General features: G+C 35.0%; 1 protein-coding gene across 1 annotated transcript in view; it reads left to right on the top strand.

The window, feature by feature from the left end:
* Positions 1-25,932, top strand: part of LOC148951937 (protein henna-like) — a 38,060-nt gene that overhangs the window by 1,820 nt on the left and 10,308 nt on the right. The window contains exons 3-5 of the mRNA XM_089089102.1: positions 947-1,109; positions 4,866-5,062; positions 17,887-18,149. Of these exons, the coding sequence (XP_088945228.1) occupies positions 947-1,109; positions 4,866-5,062; positions 17,887-18,149 (623 nt within the window). The remainder of the gene's footprint in view (positions 1-946; positions 1,110-4,865; positions 5,063-17,886; positions 18,150-25,932) is intronic.

Raw genomic sequence — 25,932 nt, 5'->3', positions numbered from 1 at the left:
ATAGGCATAGATAGCCAAAGTATGTGCAGTTCTACCATCCAGAGTGTGACAGTTGTCAAAAAATTAATTATCTGATGAATAATATTATTCTTTATGATCTCTCCAAACCCAAAAGACTATGAACTCATATTTGAGAATTGATATGCTACCATGAAGGACTGAAATTGGAGAATGCCGACTTTCACCGGTGAATATCGTCAATCACAAATTTGATTGTTGACAATTACCGGTGGGTGTTCATGGTGAACGTCGACATTCATCGGTGAAAGTCGACATTCTCCAAATATTGGTCTTTCACTGTAATAGATATACAGAATACTTTCGAGAATATTTTGTTCAAACGACAAAGATCCCGTGGTTAATGTCAAGAACTACCCCTCAATTTTTCGTAGAATTCTGCACTAATACTTTAGACCAGGTAACCCTTTTAAGAAAACCCTGAACAAAATTCTGAAAAACCCTTTAAAACTATCATAAGTACTCGCTTGTTTTATTCTTAAAAATGAATTGCTTAACTTTATCTCTCCCCCCCCCCTGATGGATAAATATATAGTAGCATAAAGTATTAGGACCGTTCAAATAGCATAAATATTCACTACTTGAGCAGCGTTCACTACTGTAAAATGTTAGCACTCCCCGTTTACTATTATTCCAAAATATGTTGGCAATATGTTAACTAGACTATGTAACTATCCATCAGGGGTGGGGGTAGGGGGCAAACTTAAGAATTCGTCCCTTTAGGACCAAGACAAGTAATTATTTATGTTTGTTACTAAAGTAGTTTTCAGTTTTTTAAATTTCCTTCAAATGGTTCCCTAGTCTTGAGCATTACCAGTTTTACTAACATATATCTAAATCCCTCCAGAACACCTTTATGAGCATATGAAACCATGAAACCTTTATGAGCATATAATGTTCATTTAATTCTATAATGAACTTTTTTCAGAGACAATTCCATGGTTTCCAAAGAAAATTAGAGATCTCGACAGATTCGCCAATCAGATTTTGTCGTATGGTTCTGAGCTTGATGCTGACCATCCAGGATTTACTGATCCAGTTTACAGAGCAAGAAGAAAGCAACTGGCTGATATTGCCTTCTATTATAAACAGTAAGCGTAACCAAATTCAAGCTTCTCAAGTTGACAGTTTTTTTTTTTTAATGATCCAAAATTTCATTTAGTCAGTAAAGAGCAAGTGTGAATGCTTGGCCCTTTTAGAAAAATTTAATAAAAACAAATAAATCCGTGTATACAGGTAAAGACCAGCTGAAACTGGAAACCAAAAAAAAATAATTAAATATTGAAGTGAACTTAACATCAGGGTCGTATCCAGGATTTTTTGGGGGTGGGGGGGGGGTTTACAAAAATAATTTTTCGGGAAGGGGGAGGGTTAGAAAAAAACTTTAAAAAATGTATCAAAAATGTGTTTATATTCATCTCTGTTACGTTTTTACGAATCTGACATGTATTGGGGGGGGGGGTTAAACCTTCTACCTCCTGGACACGACCCTGCTTACCACCCTTACAACTCCAAGAAAGTGTAATAGGATCCATTCAATAATTACTCAAAATTAGTATAGTGTATCTGTAATATACACCTAAAACATTTTGCACTATAATCCCCTATAAAACTTCAAATCTATTCAGAATGAAGAAACAGGTCAATCAAAAGACACTTCAGGCGCCCTGCTTATTAAAATAAAGGATATGCAATATCTTAGGGGATCGGGTTGAAACTTTCACGAGGTATTGGAGGAGAAGGAGAGAAAGAGGATTCAAATTTTATGTTCGAAGTAGAAGATGAGAAGGCCCGGACCTTTTGGTCTCCAAAATATTGCTTCGCCCCCAAAAAATTCATCTATTTTTGTCTTAAAGGTTTGAAACTTATATCCTTAAGTCCCTGGTCAAGGGGACTACTATGCAAAGAAAAACTTGAAAAATTCATTTCGCCCAAAAATGATCCCAATTCTTTCCCCGTCAATTAGGATGGGGAAAAATTTTATTCCCTTCGTTCAGCCTATTTGTTTTACTTCCAGACCAAAAGACTAAAAGAATCGCGATGCACAGAAACAGGGCTTAAATTTAGTCTCTTCAGTCGGTTTGAAAATGATAATTCAAAAATTCTTAAAAACTAAAATCTATTTTGTCTAAAAATGGGTGAAAAACTTGATTTCCGATAGGCCAAGCATCGTAATATATCTGGCCCAGACCAATAGAAGTTAGCTGACTGGGATTGTTATTAATCTTCCCAGATCAAAAACTAAATAATTCGTGGTGTTGATGAGACCATACATTTTCTGTCTCCAAATCTGATTGAAAATTGCACTTACACGTTATTGCACAAAATGGAACTCTTTGTTGAAAAAATAGAAACTAATTTTTGCTATATCGAGTCTTGACACCTAAAAAGGGGCCCTAAAATAATTTTTTCTCTGATAAGTTTGAAACTTATAGGAGAAGCTTACGTAGAAAGGCCCAGGTAGACTTCAATACCGATAAAAGCTTTTGAACTTTGGTTGAAGTGAATACAAAACATATTTTAAACATTTTCTCTTTTATCATTAAAAGATAAAAAGATAAAAAGATATCAATAAACCGATAAAAGCTTTTGAACTTTGGTTGAAGTGAATACAAAACATATTTTAAACATTTTCTCTTTTATCATTATAGCACTGAAAATAAAAAAAATGCTAAAACTTTCAAGAACAAATATTGTTATATTTTAAACAAACAGTCTACTGTTATTAGTCTGATACACAATACATTTTATTTGTACTATTCCGTGTTTCAAAATGTTCCTTTCAAATGTTCAACAAATCAATTTGTAAAGCATTTATTGACTCGGCAATTAGAAAACTCACTTTGAAGAACTATACAGACTGCTTTCCGATGTTCATTTTTAATTTTCATTTAGGCAACGAATCTCCATAACGTTGAATGAAATAGAATCAAAATGAAAGCCTTTGCCAAGGAAAGCGTTTAAAAAAATAAAAAATAAAAGTCGTATTGAAAGTCAGAGATATAAGCATTCTCAGAATTTTCTTTTTCTTTCCTGTAATCTTGATTAGCATTTTTTTTTTTTTTTTTTTTTTTTTACGAAAAATCATTCCTGTATTTAATGTTGTGTTTTACAACTATTGGTGCGAGTAAAATAGGGGACATAAACAAGACTGTATCCAAGGATACTACGGAGTTTAACCCCCCCCCCCCCGAAATTTTTGTCCGACTCGTAAAAATGTAACAAGAATGTGTATAAACAAGTTTTGATGCGGTTTTAAAGTGTTTTTTTTGTACCCCCCCCCCCTCAAGGAAAAATAACCCCCGAAGAAAAATCATGGATAAGCCCTTTGACTTAATACATTTTAGAAAAGATTATTACCCAATTTTTTTGTAGAACTTTAGGGAAGGTTTTTCTTCCTCTAGTTAAGAGTAAATGGTATTCAAATTAATGTACTCTCTTTTCCCATGTTTAGGATATCTTCAGTGTATTTTCCTCACCTTTCTCAGATTGTATTTGCTGTCACAAAAGGCTTTAGAAATCTTTAAAAAAATGCTGGCCAAATGCTAAAATACAAAGCTGACATAATTATTGTCGACAGCATTTGAAACTTCAAAAACAAAGCTTCAAAGTCATGGCTTCTTGCATTAAAGCTAAGCGACCTTTCACTCTCCATAAATTGTCATCGGCTTTATTTTTTCGTGTCTTCGTCACTGGTTTTTAAATTTCTAAGACCCCTTTCTATTTTTATCAACCATTGTGCTTGTCATCACAAGCTCAGCCTCGAGCATTTGTTAATCCTGCTTACTTAGTTAATTGTTATTCTTGGGATTTTCGGAACTTACTCATGCATGTCTTGCTCACCTAATTGAAAGTTATTTGCTATAGTTTAAAGTACAACTATTGGAAGACATAATCTCAATAAAAGCAGACTAAACATGGAAGTAAAACCCAAGACGTGCTCAAAGAAGAATCTCGTATGAGAGACAGATTAAACTTTGTCAAGAAACAAGAAGGGGGAAGAGACAGGACACCTCGATATCAATTCTGGAGTTAAGAATCAGTCTCTATTTTCCACTCCGATGGATAGAAACTGCTAATTCCTTGGCATTTCACAGCTTAACAAAAGGCTCATGACGAAATGCCAGCTTGACAAAATGATGGATAAAAAGCAAATTTCTTGGCATTTCTTAGCTTGACAAGATGGTACACTATGTATTCTCTCAAAAGAAAGCTTAAAATTAGAAGAAACTCCTTTTTTTAACTTAAAAATTTAAGTGTCTCAATATACTTTATGCTGAGTTATATGTTCCCTCAGAAACAAGCAATTTTATGAAAAATCTGTAGCTGTAATTTCCACCAAAACGATAAAATGTTCATGTCATTGAACTCCTTAGTCTCAGATAAATCCATACACCGAGCTAAATTATGATATCACTTACACCATTTCTTGAGGAAGGAACTAAACTTCCTAAGAAGATCGGAAAATTGTAATTTTTCGAAGATTGTTACCCATTTTTATCGTATCTTAAATCTAAAAAAAACATATACGCATGGTTTCAAAAATGTAACTCGAAGAAGGATAGAGTTCAAACCCAGCTAACGATTGATATTAAAAACTGTTGTCTTTCACCGTAGGAGAGCAGAAAAATAACATACTAAAATTAGCAGAGGAAGAGATACAATAGCACAAAAAGTAACTAACAGCATAAAATGCAAAAAAAAAACACAAACAAAGAAAAAAATAGAATAAAACTTAAAGAATGTACTATCATATTCTCTGAATCCTCTAGATAGGTGTCACTGAAATTGTAGAAAACATTTTAAAGATATTTCAATCTTATCTATTAAATCATTATTATTTTTAGTGGCCAGCCAATCCCAAAAGTGGATTATACAGAAGAAGAAATAAAGTCGTGGGGAATTGTCTTTCGTCAACTTACAAAGCTTTTCCCTACTCATGCTTGCAAAGAATTTAACCATATATTCCCTCTGCTCGTTGAAAACTGTGGCTACCGTGAAGACAACATTCCCCAATTGGAGGATATTTCCAACTTTCTGAAAGGTAGAAACATTTTCTTTTTTAAGAACTTGGATTATGCACGGAATTAATTTTCTGTTACTCCCAATAAATTTGAATTTCCAGAATTCTATGATTAGTGATTCATTTACCATTCTTATTAAAGTATCAAGGATCCTTGATATTTCGATATTCTTATTGAAATATCAAGTTATTTTTGTAACTAAAATTAAATATTTCTAGAAGTTAAGTTTGTGATTTTAGAAGGCTGTTTAAGAATGGATATGGTTTTAATATGATTTCATTGATTGATTTAATTAATTTAATTTAATTAATTTAATTGGAGGATATTTCTAACTTTCTGAAAGGTAGAAACATTTTCTTTTTTAGGAACTTGGATTATGTACGGAATCAATTTTCTGTTACTCCAAATAAATTTGAATTCCCAGAATTCTATGGTTAGTGATTCATTTACCATTCTTATTAAAGTATCAAGGATGCTTAAATATATTTCAATATTCTTATTGAAATATCAAGTTAATTTTGTTATTAAAAGTAAATATTTCTATAAGTTCTAAGTTTGTGATTTTAGAAGGTTTGTTTAAGAATGGATATGATTTTAATATGATTTTAATGATTAATCTAATAGGGTTCATAATTGAAATAATAAAATAGCATCAAATCATTAAATTAGTTTTTAATTTTGATTAATGTGTGTTAAGGAAAGATTCGAGTGTTGAGTGTTAATTTAGTAGTAGCCGGGTACATGATGTTGTACTTATGTTTTGTTTTTTAAATCCCTTCTGGGGTTAATGTTTATTATTAACTTTTTGTGGATTTGTTGAATATCCATCCTCCATATAGTGCTTTTGTATTTGGAAGGGATGTTTTATGTTAAGTTTTTTGTTAATAATTGATACTAAATAAATTTAAATTAATCAATTTTGTCGCTAGTCGCTCAACCTTTCTTAAGATGAACTTTGTACTCAAAGATACCTACCCATAGGGGGAAGACCAGGAACGGTTTAGATCCCATTATTGGGAAGACTAAAAACCAATTTGGTATGTGTAATTCCGTAGTTTAATAATAATAAAATTTTAAACATATAAAAATACTTTTATCCTCAAATGGAATAAAAATAAAAAAAAAGCTTCTTATTGTTCTAAATAAATGATCCTTGTGTTTTAGGAGTAGCTCTTAAAGAATTGGGACAAAAATGCAAACGTTAGCACCAATCTGGCAACCACTAAAAGGCAGGTTGTCGCTGTACTTGAATTTTAGCGATAAATCAGAATTTTCTAATTTTACAGAACAGTGGTATTATTCATTCAGAAACAGTCTCCATTATAAACACTTGAGTAAAAACAAAATAATAATAATGAAAACTATTTTAACAAAAATAGACAGAAAACTGTATTGCTAATACAACTGATTGAAAATTCTGGTATATGGCTTCTTTAATTATTAGCATCCTGTCAACACCAATTTTGATGAGACTGCCAAATAAACACAATATATTTGAATTGAAAGAAGCCATTGAATCAATAAAGTGTAAGAAGACATATATATATATCATCAGATAATTTTATGTCTCATGAGAGTAGTAACACGATTTTTAAGCTGATTTTTGCTTCGAGCAGCCATATTTGGCTGTTTTAGTGGAATTGATTGGACATTTTTAAACCATAGAATTTTTTAAAACTAGGACTTTTCTAAACTTTCGATTTCCCAATGCAAAGATTCAATTCAGAAGCCTCTTTAAGTGATTTTTTTTCTTATCAGGGCTCACACATTCATATCTGAATCCAAGATAATTTTTAGGAGTCGATTTTTCTGACACTCCTAAGCAGTACGGCTTCTTCTACTGTATTCAACTGAATCACTTTGACTGAATCACTGTATCTATTCAAACTGAATAGCTGGACGTCGGGTCCGTGTCCAAGATTTTTTTTTTCTCGGAAGGGGGGGGGGTGTATTTTCATTCGGGGGGAGGGTTACAAAAAAAATATAAAAACACATCTAAGATTTACTTATATGCCTTTTTGTTACGGTTTGACGAGTTGGACAAACATTTCAGGCACGGGGGAGGGGTCAAACCACCTAACCCCTCCTGGACACGGTCTATCTTGACGTGCCTGCTGACTTTTGGGGGCGCAGCAAGCTAGGTAACTCTGCTTTTCTAGATAGACCGATCAACCGCAACAGACATGTGATAAATTGTGGTGCCAGCCATGTCTAGTAAAATGTCGAAGTTATTATTTCATCTGGCATGATGTCTAGCAAGACCAACTAATTCTTCTAATTCTTATGAATTGGGAAAAGATAACAGTAAATAAGAAAAATACAATAGTAAGGAATAACATTCAGTATATAAACACAAGTTCGCATTTACGATGAAAAAGGGAGCATTTTAAAAACTAGCGAATTGCGAAGCGAACGATTGAGCTTGAAAAAAAAAGATCATTTTGCATACAATATGAAATGATTTTGTCTCTGCCATGGTTCTGTATATTTTTCTTTTTGTCATTGAAATCTGAGATACAGAAAGAGTAAGCTGTTCCAATACATCAAAAGCTAAATTTCACTTATAACTTTATTCAATTTAAAGACGTCGAGGCTCTTGTTCCCTTGAACCAGAGAGCCCTGGATAGTATTGCCCATCCACTAGAAAGAAATGTACCATTTGATCACCAAAAAAATGCTTTGTTGGCAATTTTATCTGTGCGGAACGTGCATTGAATTAGAAGCTGAAGCTGTCCGCTCAATATAAAAATATTTTATGATAGATTTCGCTTTGTTAGAATATTCTTCATTACCTTCACGGTTCATAAATTTGTTAATCCTTTTAGGGAAGGTGGCAAGTATAACAGAGTAATTTTCAGTGTTAGGTAATAACAAAATTGGTAAAGACTTGCCTTCTTCACAGACGAATGGACTACTAAATAGTCAGGTAAACAGCCTTGAAAACTCTAATGTTATGCTATCTTCAACAAACTGATATATACCACTCACTAGGTCACAAATGCTGTTGGGGCTACTATCCATTAATTTTTTTAATTTTTTTTAATGGTCCTTCAGACAAAAAAAAAATCATAAAATGTTTTGTTCAAATAAGCTCCAGTGTTAAATTAATTGAGACGTAGCTCAAGTCAAAGAGTATGGGTAGCTTATACTCTTGATAGTTACATCTACAGAGCATTTTTTGCCGTTGCTACTCTAGCGTGTACACACTGGGCAGTAAACATTCTACTGTCGCAACATAAGTCTATCATAATGGATGCAATAGATCATAACAGATCATAAGTAAGTTTAAAACTGTGATTTGAAGAATAGATCATAAATCTTAAAATAGATCTGAAACTTTCAATTTTCATAGAAAATAATTAAAAAACGACAAATTTGTCGTTCCTCCTTTATATTGAAAAATACATTGTTCAAAAATTCAACCAACCTACATTTGGTTGAATCCATTACACGTACAGGCATTGAGGGCATTGGGGCATTTAAATTCAAAACCATTGTGGTAACCAATAGGTAGAAACTTCTTAATGTAAGTGAATTCAATTTTGTTAAAATAATGTCTAGTTTACAGCACAAAAATTGTATTGAAACTGATTTTTTTTTGTTTATGATAAAAGGCTTGATTTATTTATGGTCGAAGGTAGGGGCTAATTTGGGCCCAATCCCATGACAATTCAAATTTCCTTGAATTTCTGGGCACTTTCCTATCAAGTTTTTATTTTATTTTTTATATTTTTTTTTTTACAATTACCCTCTCCCTTCCAAGGAAAAGAAATTCATTCATGACTTCCAATTTTGTTTTTATTATATTAGTCCAGTAAATATATGGAAAAAATCGACGATCCGGGACAAAATTGCAATATAAAAGATTTTTATACCATTTTGTACAGAAAAAAAATTATGTACAACATAAAAAAAGTCCCCGAGAGTCCCCTTGGTGGAACAGGGTGAAAAACGGGGGGAAAGTGGAAAATCAAGGGGAAAACTCGAGAATCTACGACCGGTAGTTTTTTATGCTGAGAATATCATTCCTGATGCTCTTGGGTCCAAAAAGATAGAATATGTGTTTTTCATTACAGTGTAATAAGTCGTTCCCCCCTTTCCCCACTTACAGGGGGAAAAGAAGGGGTAAATAAAGATCCTGTACAGCAGTCTGCAAGACTTGTTTTCTGGGGGTTCCCGGTGCGAGAAGAATGAACATGTTACTTTAATTGCTCTGTCATTAGCCTTTCCCCCCGTTTTCCAGTTAGTAGGGATATCAAGATATCCCCTAAAGGGAAAAGATAGTCAGACGGCTCTACAGAATTCGGAGAGGAGATACATGTCTATCAACTCGGTTTTAAAACCCTTTAAGACTATTTTGACGAGAGTTTAATATCCTATTCCCTGGTACTTCTCTCTTCCTGTTTGCTGGAGATTCACTACGTACTGCTACGTTCAATTGGTCAACCAATAATGCAGGCTTGCTATCCCCAATCGTTGTTCGCTCCTTTACACGTATACCTTGGAGTCCAGCAACACCAGCAATCTGGTTCACGTTTTCTCATCGACCAGCTGAATAGGCTAGGCTTTTCTACTTCTTACTCTGAAGTGCTTAAATTCGAGCGTTCTACCGCAGTAACTTATGGTACATAACTTCCAAGATTTCCATCCAGTTCATTGGCGACAATGTCGACCAAAAAATTTGCGCTATTGACAGAAAAGGTATTTTCCATGGGATGGGCATGCTAGCTGCTGCCACACCAAGGCTACCTAAATTTCCAATCATAATCCCAAGAGCAGTTGTAAACCTTGAAGTACTCCAGCAGGTTGGACAAGTACTTTTCTTCTTCTACAACAGAAGCCAACAGGAGAACAGTCTTGTGTACAAACCCATCCCGACCATAACCTTCAACGAAAAGATCGATGGCATTGGCCTATTGTGGCATGCGAGCTGGATACATGACACGAATGGGGTTGGATGGAGTGGATTTATGCAAGCAATTAACTATGGATCATACAAAGGCGCTTCGTCGATTGTTTTTCTGCCTATGATCGACTATAATCCCTCCGATCTATCTTGTGTATACACGACCTTACGTTTTATCGCAGATAAAAAACGCCAGCACAGAATGGTACCAGTTGTTACTTTCGACCAACATTTGTACATGAAAGCGGTGAACATCATCAATGCTAAGCGTGCTGATAGTAATCTCAAGGCAGCAGTTCCAATGATCAGTGGTCTCCATTACTGTATGAGCTTTCTTGGAGTGATCGGGCACTTGATGACGCAAGCAGGAATGAAAGAAGTGCTCAAATGCCTATATTCTGGTAACACCATTAAGCATATCCTTAGCGGCAAGGCTGTTTCAAGAGCCATGAGAGCGCACGAGCTTATAGATTCAGCGTTGCAGATGACTCTCACTTGCAAACCGTATGGTTTTGACTGCACTAATGACATAGGTGCGAGTCATCAAGACTTTGCATAAGCTTCGGCAATATGTATAGCTCTACTGAATGAGGAAGCAACTCTTCAAGACGCATTCAACGCAGACGTAGTGCGTCGAATCCAAACGTGAATGATGGAGTTTCAAGTCACGGTTCAGAATAACAGTACTGTAAAAACATGCAGGCTGCCCTGCATAAGCTGCCCTGCATAAGCTGCCCTGCCATTCCTGAAAATCCATGAATAATTTAGGAATAACTGCGAAGTATTCCTTAATCCGCGCTCAACGAAGAAAGAAGTCCAGCAAGCTGGTGAAAATATTTTGCTGTGTTTCTACAAGGGTAAGAAAGGGGAGGGTCTCAGAAAAGCTAGGTACAGATTTTACTTTAAAAAAACTGAACAGCTCAAAGATATCAACTTTTGTGAACTCAGAGATACTTACACCATCTCCATCGGCTGTGAAATTTCATTCTTATAGAGTCTTCTATCAGGTAATGGAATTGCTGTGTTTCTACAAGGCTAAGAAAGGGGAGGGTCTCAGAAAAGCTAGGTACAGATTTTACTGATAGAATATTCACACTCACCACAGATTCACTTACTACAGTGAGGTACAGATTCACCTCACTTCGATCATGACAGACATCGGACCTACTCTGCCTCATCTTTTAAATGTGATTCGTTGCAGTTGCATGCGTTCCAACTGTGACAGTTCACGCTATAGTGGCCAAAAAAATGGATTGCCTTGCACACTTGCTGGCAAAGACTTCCAAGGGATTGCTTGTTCAAATAAAGATGTTTTTGTTGATAACGATGAAGAAGACGATGTTTAGTACAAATTTTTTATCATATACTTTTTAGTTCAATCAAAACCGTAATTATCCTTTGCTGTGATTACCGAAGTAACCTGATTTGTTTCATTTTTTACATTTAGTTTTGTCTTATGTTTCTATTATATAGTCGAAGTGAATCTGCCCACGTACTCCGAAGGTCCGATGCATTGTCTCCTCTACGGGGAAACACTGCAGAAAAGCAAGATACGAATATAATACCATGTTTTTTTAAATCGTCGAGTCAAAACATCTTGGGGGCAACATTTTGACCAGCCATATCGCACAACTCTCGAGGATCCTGTTTTCCCCCTCCCCCTTCCCCGCTAAAGGGAGAAATCGATCCAAGTCCAGTGATAAAACAATATGACTTTCTTTTTTCGAGTGCTCCGCACAGAAAAAGAGCACACGTGACATTTGGTCGCACAATAAATCTGCCCCTGAATTTTTCCAATTTTCCCACTTTCCCCCTGTTTATGTACCCTGTACCGCCAAGGGGATTTTTGGGACTTTTGATATGTTGTACGGAATTTTTTTTTGCTCTACAAGACGGTGTAAAAATCTTTTATATTGCAATTTTGTGCCAGAGTTTTGTAGATTTACTGGACTATATACCCTCTGTAAACACGCTCTCTCATCAGCAGTTGTCAATGGTAAAAAAAAAAAAAAAAAAAAAAAAAAAAAAAAAAAAAAAAAATACCGAGTATTCTCTGCTTAACCGTTAAAATAGGCGATCGTTTATTTTGCAGTTCGCTTATTGTCATGACAATGTACGGCTGCATTGCTGCCGTCTGCGTTTGTTTTAACGAGCGTTTCTTTTTTTTTTCTTTTTTTTACCGCCCAGTGTGTATATCGCAATACTATTCTATACACCTCTAAGAAACGTTCGGTAAATTAAAAATGCTCGGTAAAACAAACGTTCAGTACATAACGCCAAGTGTGTCTCAGGCTTTATGGCTGTGTGATGGCTACCGCAAGCGTGACGTTGCTCAAATGTGACTTAAGTGTTACGGATATCTGGAAGTCCTCGTCATCAATATGCCGTGCATTTTGTACCTCATCAGCCCATGCATTTTAAACCTCATTTAGCACGGCCCACGAAGACCAGATAGCTTTGATAAGAGCAGACAACTTACGTTGTTTGGCCTGATGTCAAAACATTTGTTTTCTTATTTTAACATACCTTGAGAGCTCATATGTTAACCTTTCACAGAACAATTATGTGATGGGTATCTTACTGTATATTATATAATAGTGTTTTGTTGTCTTACTGTATATTATAGTGGCTTAGTGTATTTTATAGGTGTCTTACTTCAATCCCAATCGTAAAACTATGACCACATTATGAATTAACCACACTATGTTTAAAAATAATCCTTGTTTTTGAACAAAAAGCTGAGATAGCTTCATAACAGATGAACATCACATAAAGGCTGGATTGATTTTGGCTTCTATTTTTGAAGAAGAAACAGCAATAACTCATTCTTGGCAGTACAATTTGTTAGACACAGTCAAATGGAAAATAAATAACAATAAAAAAAATTTTAAAGCATGAAAAATGAGCTGTTAAAGAGATTTTTAAATTTAGTGTTTTTCTTTTTCTTCCGTAGCATACGCATTTTTTTAAAGTTTAAGATACAATTAAAACAATACGTTCGTTCACTTTTCCAAACAGTAAGATATTGAAAACTAAGCTGCGATAATACGGAGGTCGTTATATAATTTTTTTGGAGATATAAAATTTATATCTCACCCTCTCGAAATTAAGATATCGCAACCCCTCCAACGATTGACCCAGTTTCTTTTCCTTACCTTATTCGGCCGACGATATTTTTAGAATCTTTGATACCTAAAGCTAATTTCCCTTTCCTTCCTTCTTAACTTCTTTTAAATATCACAGCTGAATCACAGCTGAATCACGGATCCCTCGTATAAATTAAGAGTAAAGAACTATATTCTCTATTATGTTATAACAAAGTGAAATTAAATACCAATGCTATATCAAATGCTCATTTGAGTTCTCCATCGAGAAAGGAATGTAGGATAGGATGAGATAAGATATGTATTTCAAAGAACACTATTATAAGCCCCGAAGGGCCGAAATCGAGTTTCGGAGTCAAATTTTATTATTCCTAATTTTTTTTTTTTATTATTATTCTTTTTTCTCACCCTTTATTGATGCGAAACGGCTGTAGTAGCTAATGGTAAAGCCTTAAGAGCCGACAGACATAATAATAAAACATTTACTACAGTAGGGATTTTGAGTTCATATTTGTTTTCTGTGTTCAGAGTTTCCGGTTTGTTTTTCGGGTTGCGCTTGTTTTAATTTTCAATAAAAGAAATATAAAACGAAAAAGAGCTCTTGTATGTGCCAACAGAGCCGTCTAATGCAAGAGGCGCCATTAAGACCCTTGCGAAAGATTCCTTTTTTTGGAAGGGTGGATATTAAAGAATAATTGAAAAATTCCAATCGAAGTGGCCATAAAGTCGAAAAAATATAGGAATTTTTTTATGCCGGGCACCAACCCCCGTGCGTGCATCACTGGAACCATTTCCTCGGTCAACAAACGATAGGAACTTCTGAAAGTAAATAAATTTTATTCATTTTACTTATTTTTATTCATACTATCTTATTACCGTCGCTACATTCTTTTCTGTTCATGCTATCTGAAAAATATATAATATTCCTAATAACCTTTTTAAATACAATACAGCATTAGATGGCATTAGCTGTCTGAATTTTTAGTGCCAATGGACCTTACCACTTATAAAGACTCCTCTTGACAAACAGAAAATTACCACATAGGAGCTAGCTAACATCAAAATAACATAAATAGGTAACTTACTTCAATAGGGGCATCAACTTCATTTAGTCTCAAGGTCATAATTAACTGTATAGCATAAACAAACTTATCAATCAGAAATATATTGACTATAAAACAAGGAGCCATTGGAAAGAAGGTTGGCCGGCGTTTACCCCCCCCCTCCCCCGAAGATTATCCCTCCGGAAAATACCCCCGGAAAATACCCTCCTCCGTGGAAAATACCACCTGCGGAAAATACCCCCCCCCCCGGAAAATACCCCCCGTCGAAAATAAGGCTTTTCAAATTTGAGAATTTTATTTCAGTTTTATTTTTATTTTTTTATTTCCGTAGGGGGAAGGAATTTTGGTACATGTGTACTATGCAGCACTTGATCAAGTTTACGCTTTGTAAAATTCGAGAACATACCGATATTTTCGTTAGTTTCTTCGTTACCTTAGAAATAAATTTGGGCTATAGATTTGCACATTAGGGGTGGGGGGGGGGTAAAGTATAGCGGGTCTGCATGCAAAAAGTGTTTAGTACAATTATTCTGCATATTAGATAAGTGTATTTTAAAGCCAAATATACGGCCATGAACACAGTAAAATGACATGAATGAAAGGCACAAGTAACATTGATCAGGTAACTTTGATCAGGGATTTTTTTGTTGTTATTTTTTTTTTTTTTTTTTTTTAGTTAACAAAATTTCCAGATACTTCGCTATTATTCTGTAATTTTTTAGTTGCCATATAACTAGAAAAAATTTTTTTATGAATTCAATCTTTCCAAATAATTTAATCCCCCCCTTATGTGCAAACATGTAGCCCAAATTTTATATTTCCCATATATTCTGTCACTTGCCTTTGTCTTGTCTCGCGCTAAGCTGAAAAGAAACTAACGAAGAAACCGGTTTGCTCTCGAGTTTTATGCAGCGTAAACTTGAGTGAGTTGCCCATAATACACAAGTACCAAAACTCCTTCCCCCTAGGGAAATTAAAAAAAATCAAACTCAAACTAAGATTCTCAATTTTGGTAAGCCTTCTTTTCGACGAGAGGGGGGGGGGGGGGTATTTTTAGGAGGGGTATTTACCGGAGCCGGGTAAAATATTTAAACAGTTTGAAGTCAGAAAACAATTCTTTCTAGGTATATGGCCACTAAAAAAATACAGAAGAATAGCGAGGTATCTAGAAATTTTGTTAACTAAAAAAAAAGAAAAATAATAATAAAAAAATCCCAGTAAATAAATTAAATGTAATGTTTCATTTAAGGGTTCTTTCTAATTTTTTAAGTGTTTTTTTTTCAATGACCGTTTTTCCAAGTATTAAGTAGCCTACTATTATCAGTTTAATGTAGTGTTTCATTTCAGTGTCTTATGATGATCGCTGATCAAAGTTTACGTTATTTGTGCCTTTCATTTATGTTATTTTACTGTGTTCATGGCCGTGTATTTGGCTTTAAAATACACTTATCTATCTTTCTATCTAATATGCAGAATAATTGTACCAAATACATTTTGCATGCACACCCCCTATACTTTACCCCCCCCCCCCTGGTGTGTAAATCTATAGCCCAAATTTATTTCTAAAGTAACGAAGAAACTAACAAAAAACCGGTGTGTTCTCGAATTTTACACGGCGTAAACTTGAGTGAGTGGTGCAAAATACCCAAGTACCAAAATTCCTTCCCCGTATGGAAATAAAAAAATAAAACTCAAATAAAATTCTCAAATTTAGAAAGCCTTATTTTCCGGGGGGGTTTATTTACCGGGAGGGGTAATTTTTCTTAAAGAAAATTTTCAAATAAAACACAACGTTTTGACTGTCTGCTTTGTAATTTATTTGCCGATTTTTTATCCCAAACTTAATTCCGACATCCACCCTCCCCAAAAAATTTAAAACAGCCTTGTTACAGTAAAATATAGACAAAGTAACCACTATGCCTATGTTCCACACCAGGTTTTCAATCCTTAATTAAATCGAAAAAAAAATTTAACTGAAAGTAAGGAGCGACATTAAAACTTAAAACGAACAGAAATTATTCCGTATATAAAAGGGTTTGTCCCCTCCTCAATGCCTCGCTCTTACGCTAAAGTTTTTTATTGTTTAAAAAAATAAAGTGGTGAGACAGAGTCAAACTTAAGCGTAAAGAGGGAAGCGTTGAGGAGGAGACAGACCCTTTCATATACGGAGTAATTTCTGTTCGTTTTAAGTTTTAATGTCGCTCCTTACTTTCAGTTAAAAAACTTGTTTTTTTTTAAATTTAATTTCTGAACGTTTTTGAATTAATGAAGCTTTGATTTTGGCTCAGTGTACATGAATAATTAAAACGAAGTTTGCATATTAATTTTCTTTCTTTTTTTGGCTAAATGGTTTTCTCGAAATTTTGTTCTGACGTAACTTAAGAATTAACATACGTAACGCACTTCTATATTCGTACGTTTTTATTACGTATAATAAGGAGTTCACCCCCCTTGTCAATACCTCACTCTTTACACCAAAATTCATATTTTGCTCGAATCACAAACCCCTGAACCACAAAGGCCGGTTAATTAGAATAGCTAGCTCTTTTGAAAGTACTTAAAAAAACTATAGCGTAAAGAGCGAGGTATTAACTAGGGGCGAACCCCCTCATATACGTAATAATTTCTGTTTGTTTTAAGTTTTAATAATGCTCCTTACTTTCAGTTGAAAAAAACATTTTTATTAAATTTAATTTCTGATCGTTTTTTAAATAATGCTGGGAAATCCGGCGCCCCTTTCATACAAATATCCCTTCCCCCAATGAAACATTCTCCATAGAAAGATCCTCCCCCGTAACTCCCTACTCCGACTCCCCCCCCCCCCGAAGAAAAGCCCTCCTGAAAACGTCTGTATACTTCCCAATAACCAATACTTTATGTAAACAATGGGCAAAGCTCATAACATGCAGCCCTTTCCCTGGGAACTGTGGGGGATTAAGTTATCCTCAAAGACATATTTATTAAATTTTTGACTATGCTGAACAAAATGGCTATCTCAAAATTTTGATTGAGTGACTTCGGGAAAAACATGAGCGTGGGAGGGGGTCAAGTTGCCCTCCAATTTTTTGGTCACTTAAAAGGGGCAATAGAACTTTTAATTTCAGTTCGAATGAGCCCTCTCACGATATTTTAGGACTACTGGATCGATACAATCACCGCTGGGGAAAAAACAATAAACACGCATCCGTAATCTTCTGGCAAAAAATACAAAATTCCACATTTTTGCAGATAGGAACTTGAAACTTCTGTGGTAGGGTTCTCTGTTATGCTGAATTTGATGGTGTTATTTTCATTAAAATTATATGACTTTTAGGAGTTGTCTCCAACTTTTTTCAAAAATAAGGCAAAATTATCTCAGGCACGTAACTTTTGATGGGTAAGACCACACTTGATGAAATGTATATATTTGAAATCAGTATAAAAATCTTATTCTTTTGATGCATCTGCTGGTATCAAAATTCCTTCTTTAGAGTTTCGGTTACTATTGGGTCGGGTCGTTCCTTACTTACAGTTCGTTACCACGAACTGTTTGATACCTGTAAACAGAGTTTGGTCCTTTAGATATCTCAGTATACAGAGAAGTCTTTTTAACCGTAATTCAAATAATTTCACCAATTTCAGGGGACTTAATATTGACAAAGAAAAATGAGGATAAAGTCCTTAATGTATATTGACAGGAAAGAGGCCTTTCCCTCTAGCTTAAATTGACTCATATTACTTTGATTCGATATTAAAAGAGAAATAGGTTGAGATTTTATCTTTACTTACAGATGTAACGGGATTTTCACTAAGGCCTGTTGCTGGCTTGCTCTCTTCACGCGATTTCTTGGCAGGATTAGCATTCCGCGTCTTTCATTCTACTCAATATGTTCGTCATCCATCAAGCCCACTTTATACTCCAGAGCCTGATGTCTGCCATGAGCTTCTTGGTCATGTTCCACTTTTTGCAGATCCCATGTTTGCCCAGTTTTCACAGGAAATTGGACTTGCTTCTCTTGGAGCTCCAGACGACTACATTGAGAAGTTGGCTACAGTAAGTTTTATAGAGAATTTTTCCTATTTGAATTTTCTGCCGCTTTTCTAAGGGAATATTGTATTCTTCAAAAAGTTAATCGGTTCTATTTCTGAGTAAATTTATTTAGATCGCTAATAAAATGAGAAGCATGTTTAATAAGTATGATAGATGCAGAGCCTTCAACCAGAATGCTTAATTCAGAATCTTCACTGTCAGTGTTTGAGTTGTTTGGTTTTAACCTTTTCAAACAGTTCATGGTAATGAACTGTAAGTAAGGAGCGACACGGCTCAATGGTAACCTCAATGGTAAAGGCTAATTTGAACGAAAGTTAAAAGTCTCAATGCTGTTTTTAAGTCACCAAAAAGATTGGAGGCCAATTATCACCCCCCCCCCCCTTCAAGTAACTTTTTTCCCCAAAAGGACTCGATCTAAATTTTGAGATAGCCATTTTGATAGCATAGTTGAAAATTCCAAAAAATATGCATTTGGAGATAACAATTTTAAACTGGGGATATTTGACAGAATTCCTATGCGAAATTATTTTTATTTGTCTAACTTGGTCTTTGCCTATTCACTTTTGAACGTGGAGGACGTTCCTGGAGAATTATCCGAGGAAAATTTTCTGGATGTTTCTATTTCCACGGGAAGGCGGATTTTTGAAGTAATCGGAAAAACGATTAGAACATGAAGTATTTTTCAAATAATAGTATGCCAAGGAGACTTGTTCAGGCTGAATGTTCTGCAAGAAATTTTATGGGGGGGGGGGGGATTTTCAGTGAGTATCGCATTTTCGGGGTGAAGTTTCACGGGGTGGTGTATTTTACATGGGAGGAACTTTTCAAGAAGGAATTTCCTACGAGGGGAGGGAATCTTTCATGCAGGATGAGCCAGATTTACTGGCATTATTTGAAAAACGATCAGAAATTAAATGAAAAAAAAGAAGTTTTCTCGACTGAAAGCAAGGAGCAACATTAAAACTCATAACGAACAGAAACTATTCTGTATATGAAGGGGTCGACCCTCCTCAATACCTTGTTCTTTACGCTAAAATTTGATTGTTTGTCCCAATTTCTTAAGAACAACTCCTGAAACACAAAGGACCGTTTAATTAGAATAGGAATCTTCTTTTTTTGAAAGTGCTAAAATCTTTACCGTAAAGAGCAAGGTATTGAGGAGGAAGGGGCAACCCTTTCATATACGGAATAATTTTTTTCATTTGAGTTTTAATGTTGCTCCTTACTTCCAGTTGAAAAAACTTGTTTTTTTTACATATAAAGAGCACGAACTTCAATTCACAAAACAACAGGGGTGGGAGAAAATCAATTTTTCAAAATCTAGGGGGCCTGAATTTCTTTTTTTTTTTGCCAATGAAAATACTAAAAAACGACAATTTTATTGAAGATTCCCAAAAAGGGTGATTTTCAATGACATTGCCAAAAAAATGTATTTCTCAGTGGAAATACCAATAAGTTATTTGCAGAATCTAGGGGGGGGGGCAGAAATTTATGCTTGGGAATTCTCCTCATCTCCATTGACTCCTCTGATAGTGATGCGGTACCATTGTCCCGCAATAGCAAACCCTCTCCCCTATTTGGTCTGGGCCTCAGTCACTTTCGAAGAGTGTTCACTTACACTCACATATGAATATATAGAGATAAACAAAAGTCTGACCAAATACGCATTGAGCATTTTAGGATTTAAACTGGCGTCAACGGGTGCAAAATTTGGACACTTTCATTTAAAAAGTTTTATCAGGAAAATCTTGTTGGGAGCTTATAACCATTAAAACAGCTAATTAGAAAAATTTGTGTTATAATTTGAATAATTGATTTTATATCTATTTATGACTTAATATTAGAAATCAACGCGAAATTCCTCCCTGGTTAGTCATTCATACACTTTTATGTTGAAACAAAGATAAAGGAAATGATCTTGCCAATCTGATTCTAATTGCGAACATTTTGGAATTCTGTTTCTAAAAGCCCTTTCTCTGTGAAAGGAGAGTTCAAAGAATATAGAGACGGGAGACAAAACAAAATCTCTGGATATTTTGGTCACATACACAGTGGCCGTCGTCACTAGATAACCAGTTTATCTGCTGAAGACGGCCACTGTGTATATGACTGAAACGCAGTGACCAAACACAGGTCACATACACAGTGGCCGTCTTCAGCAGATAACCAGTTTATCTGCTGAAAACGGCCACTGTGTATGCGACCAAAATATCCAGAGATTTTTCTTGTGTGTTCACTGTCAAATAAAGGGATTTTCCCTATTGAACTGTTATTTATACGTCATGTAGAGGCAGTGTGGTCTTCGAAAATACATAGACATGAAGGAAAATTGCTACTGCTTGATGTGTATTTAATAGTAACTAATAACCCCTAGCGCATAGGCTTAGGAAAAGGGAGGATGCCTGTACCAAATTGTCAAACTTCGGTAAATGCAATTGAGAAGTATATGATATATTAGACCCCTTTAGTCCCGGACAGAGGTATAGGTAGATTTTTAAGCGGCAAGAGAAATTTCGTATTTTTTCTAAATGAAAAAAAAAACAGGAGAATTTTCCAGGGGGAATTGTTTACAGAAAACTTACTGGGTGAATTTTCAGCAAGGATGGAATAGTCCTGGGGAATTTTCCAGGGGAGGGGGGATTTTACGCGGGAAGCACTTTTTGTGGGGGTTTCCCGCGGAGAAGCAGGAGGATTTCTCGATATTATTTTAAAAACAGTAAAAAACGGGTTTTTGTCCACTAGATGTAAGAAGCAACATTGAAACTTAAAACGAACAGAAAGTATTCCGTATATTAGGAGGTGTTAACCCTACTCCATCCCTCACTCTTTACACTAAAGTTTGACTTTTGCTGCAATTCTCTAAGAAAGACTCCTGAAACCCAAGGGTCTATTGCTTCAAATAAGAAGCTTTCTTAAAGTACTAAGATTTTTTTAGCGTAATGAGCGGGAGATCGAGAAGCCCTCTTCATGTAAGAAATAATATCGGTTCTTTTAAAGCTTTGATCTTACTTTCAAGTGAAGGTTATTTTTCTTTTTTTCATTTAATAAGACTAAGGTTTATATTCCCTCTACAATTTTTGGTATGTTATTTTTCTGCAGTCCTACATGTTGATGGTCTTAATGTTGGTAGGTTAAGTAGTATATTTGTCTTTGAGATGGTAATTCTAGTGGTGGCAATATTCTGCTTTCTTCGCCCTCCCCTACATTTTGAAGCATCTGAAAAGACAAGAATGTAATAGCTCAGGGTAGGCCAAATGCTAGATGGCGTTGGCGAGGCAACCTTTTCCATTTTTTTTTAAAAAGCCTGTCAGTTTTAGGCTTGCAAACATGCCCAGAAATTTTCAATTCATTAATATCACCACGTCCTAACACATTTTCAAACATTCTGCCATAAATTTTGTTGGTGCAAGCTCTTTTCAGTTTTCTATAAGGTTATCGATGGAAAGTCATAAGTAAATCAAGTTGCTTTTTATTGCCTTATTTCCAAGAAAAGGTTTAAGCAACCCCTTTCTCAATGATATACGATACAATCTTTTTCAGAAATCTTTTCATCAGCAGCATACTTTCCATTAGAAAACGTGCTCAATCAGCTCTTTCAACCAAACTTGGAGTGCAATAATCATGCTTTGACTAGAATATTTTCGCAATTTTAGAAGCTCTTCTAAACCAATTCCCAGTAAAAATCTATTGGAATCGTCAGACTCTATAAGAGATTTTATCTTCAAGGACTTAAGACCAAATCTTTGAAATATAATAGAAAAAAGATACTACTATTGCTTGGTTTTCTAAACTTAATAAAGTCTAATCCTTTTTGATTAAAGATTCCTCAGACAAAAATCTCTTATTGACAATCTACTTAACCACTTCCAAATATCAGAATGCTTTAAAGATCAATTTTAAATAGTATTTAAAAAATAAAAAGTATATGTATTTACTTGCAATTAAGTAATGTTAAGCTCAAAAACAAGCCCTTTTTATGGTATCTAGATATTACAAATAATAAATAGCTCTTTTTTAGCTCCAACTTTGAAGCGTTTCTTTATTTACAAGCCTTAAATGATCCTGACATTAATACTGGGTATGCCTTTTTTCTTTGTGTCCAATATATAGGATAGCGTAGACTTGAGATTTAAAAGTTGAAAGATTAACTCGATATAAGAAGAGGCCAGTGCTATTAGAAACGAAACAACAGAAAACAGGAAGATCTGAGAATTTATAATTTCTTACCTTACCTTACTTACCTCGTAACTTACCGTACCTTATTATTCTTATCAAATTGGTCACTAAGCCTCGTATTTCCAGGCTTGAGAGGAAAATACTTTAATGATGGTGAAAACGCACGAGTACTAACGCGTCAGTTATAAGGCGTTAGTTATTAACGTTTAGTTATTGATGTTATTTTACAATTACTTGGCAATTTACAATTGCTTAGCAATTGAATCAAAGCAAATGAATAACTAATTTTTAAATAGTATTGACTTAAGCCTATATTCACCTAAGACCTACCATCCTAAATCAAAACAGATTTAGTACAAAAGTAGAAGTTTCAAATCATTGAGGACAACATAAATAAATTCATGTGATGTAGCCTGGAAGCTTTGGGGAGCCCCCTCCGCCTTCTGTGGTGCGATGAATTCAAAATAATAGACAAAATTTGTGCAAAATGAAAAGAATAAAAATGGAAAAACATACTCCCATTGATTAGTTAGAGGACAACGTTGGTCATTAGGACTCAATAGAAACATATTGAAACAACTAAAACTTTTTTAGTTATTTTGTAAAATTTTTTAGTAAACTTTTTAGTAATCTTTTTTAGATATTCTGATATTTGGGCCTAAAAATATACACTTTTGATGATTAATATTCCTTACGAAACCCTTGTAACCCCTTCCGTCTTTGGGTCTTCGCAGCATGAGTCTATGGTAGTAAAGTTATTCTGGTTCCGAAGAACAAAGGTGCAAATAAGACAAAAATGAGGAATTCAAAAATGTAAAAGCATAAAAATGAGAAAAACATACATTTGTAGAAGCAAACTATCGCGTAATAACGTGTGTCAAATATTAAATAATGTCGACTTTTCGCTCAGCAGTGCTACTTGGACAAGTTCCAATGAGGCAAAAACACCGCTGCTTCTACTTGTGAGGCTAACACAGGTGGTGAACAGTCAATATGCTATGATGAATATCCGATGAATTTTCATCGGAAATCTGAAACTTGTAAATTGCAATTTAGGCTGGTTTTATTTTTAATTTTTTCAATAGGGGAATCTTTCTGATAAATGCTTGAGAGGTGGGATTTCCCCCTCCTCTTGCTTATAGGCATAAAGGTTGGTGCACACTGATCACAAAAAGCTAATTTTAGACACGGAAAGCTGGAGTGGGCTTTAATAAATATTATAATTGATAAACTTCTGTTTTTCAGGGGAAAATTTCTGTTGAAGCTCAATCTTTAGGTAGGGGTTATTGTAGTGGCCTTCAAAAGGCATGTTTAAAATGAGATTTCGGAAAACATCTAAAGACGAGCCTGTTTTGAAGTTAAATGGATTTTAAAACAGGTAAATAGGACACTTTTCTTGAATTTTCAGTTCAAGAAAAGTAGCCTGTAAATTTTTTTTTCAAAATTAAATGCGTCTAAGATACGTTAATGTGTGTTTCCAAATAAAGCTAAAACGCCAAAATTCTAAACTTCGAGATAACTTGACGCTATTTGTTTAATGAACATCCTGCTTAAGCTTAAAAAAAAATACTCGAAGAGGAGAAGATAACGAGGAAATTATGAAGATAGTGAATAACACAGTAGTATAATCTATGCAAATATTTTGGCTACATATTCAACAGCCGTCGTTAGCGAACTACAATATAAAACAAATAAAAACAAAACAACCTTACTCAAACAAACTAGAGTAAGTTTGTTTTCTTTTTATATGTTTTGTATTGTATTTCGCTAATGGCGGCTGTTGAACATATAGCCGAAATAATCGCATAGATTCTACTAGAACTACTACTACTAGCAACCCACTGCAGCCGCCTGATGCCAACACAGCTACGCACGTTCCTCTTCCTTCCATCCCAATCTATTGAAAGCCTCCTTCTTTACACCATCCCGAGAAGTTCCTACTTCCCTTAAATCTCTCCTTACAACATCCTCGCGCCCTATTGGGGGACGACAGGCTTTCCGTTCGGCCCTAGAGGGTTGGCCGATAAGGACAATCTTTGGCGATTTATCATCCTTCATCCAGAGATTTTGTCCTAGCCATCCTTTCTCTTATTATAGCCCTAGAAAGAGTTTGGCTTACTGTTTGAAATACGGTCAGTTACATGGGCAAACAAACAAACCGAAGACAATTTTTGGCGAATATGTAGCAAATCCTCCTACGTTTTTCTGAGCACCCACGCTTCAGAACCACGCTTCACCATTGTCATCACCATAGATTCCAATATTCTAATCTTGGATCCCAGACCTATCTATTCTTCAAACTTTCTGGCTAACCTATTCTTTCAACTATGTTCAACTGTGAAAAAATACCCTGGGATTTTACGATTCTACTTTTAGCATCACTGCACGAACCGTCTTCACTAATACTTAAATAAAAAAAACACGTTTTTTTTAACTGAAAGTAAGGAACGACTTTAAAATTTAAAGAAACAGAAATTATCCTGTATATGAAAGGGGCTGTCCCCTCCTCAACGCCTCGCTCTTTACGCTAAAGTTTTTTATTGTTTAAAAAAATAGAGTTGTGAGAAAGTCAAACTTTAGCGTAAAGAGCGAGGCGTTGAGGAGGGGACAGCCCCTGTCATATACGGGATAATTTCTGTTCGTTTTAAGTTTTAACGTCGTTCCTTATTTTCAGTTAAGAAAAAACTTTTTTTTTTATTTAATTTTTGAACGTTTTTGAATTAACGCAGATTTTGATTTTGGCTCACCGTACAGGAATAATTAAAAAAAAAATGCATATTCATTTTACTTTTATTTGGTTAAATGGCTTTCTCGAAACTTGTTTAATTTTATTTAAGAACGTTTTTATTAGTAATAAGTATGCGTAACTTACGAATTAACTTACGTAACGAACTTCTATATTCATAGATTTTTAACACATATATTAGGTGGCTCGCCCCTAGTCAATACCTTGCTCTTTAAGCTAAAGTTCGAATTTTGTCCCAATTCTTTAAAAAATGACCCCTTATTCACAAAGGCCGTTAATTAAAGTAAGTAGATTTTATGAAAATACTAAAAATTCTTCGCCTTAAAGAGCGAGGTATTGACTAGGGGGTGAACCCAATCATATACGTAAAATTTTCTGTTCGTTTTATGTTTTGGTGTTGCTCCTTACTTTCGGTTGAAAAACTTGTTTCTTTTATTTAATTTCTGATTCTTTTTCTTTAATAATGATGGGAAATCCGGCACCCCTTCATAGCAATGTCCCTTCCCGCATGAAAACTTCCTTCATGGAAAGATCCTCCGATATAGCCCCCGACTCCCCCCCCCCAATCCCCACCTACTAGAAAAAATCCCCCCCTGAAAACGTCTGTATACTTCCCAATAACCAATACTATATGTTAACATAGGGCAAAGTTCATAACTTTCAGCCCTCTCCCGGGGACTTCGGGGGACTAAGTCATCCTAAAAGACATATTTATCATATATTCGACCATGCTGAACAAAATGACTATCTCAAAATTTTGATCGGGTGACTTTGGGGAAAAAATGAGCGTGGGAGGGGCCTATTTACCCTCCATTTTTTTGGTCACTTAAAAAGGGCACTAGAACTTTTAATTTCCGTTCCAAT

This window comes from Artemia sp. Qi Xiang Cuo, chromosome 5 (genome assembly GCF_049724085.1).
Source record: "Artemia sp. Qi Xiang Cuo chromosome 5, ASM4972408v1, whole genome shotgun sequence".
In the NCBI taxonomy this organism is placed as follows: Eukaryota; Metazoa; Arthropoda; class Branchiopoda; order Anostraca; family Artemiidae; genus Artemia; species Artemia sp. Qi Xiang Cuo.
This window is presented reverse-complemented; position numbering and strand designations above follow the sequence as displayed.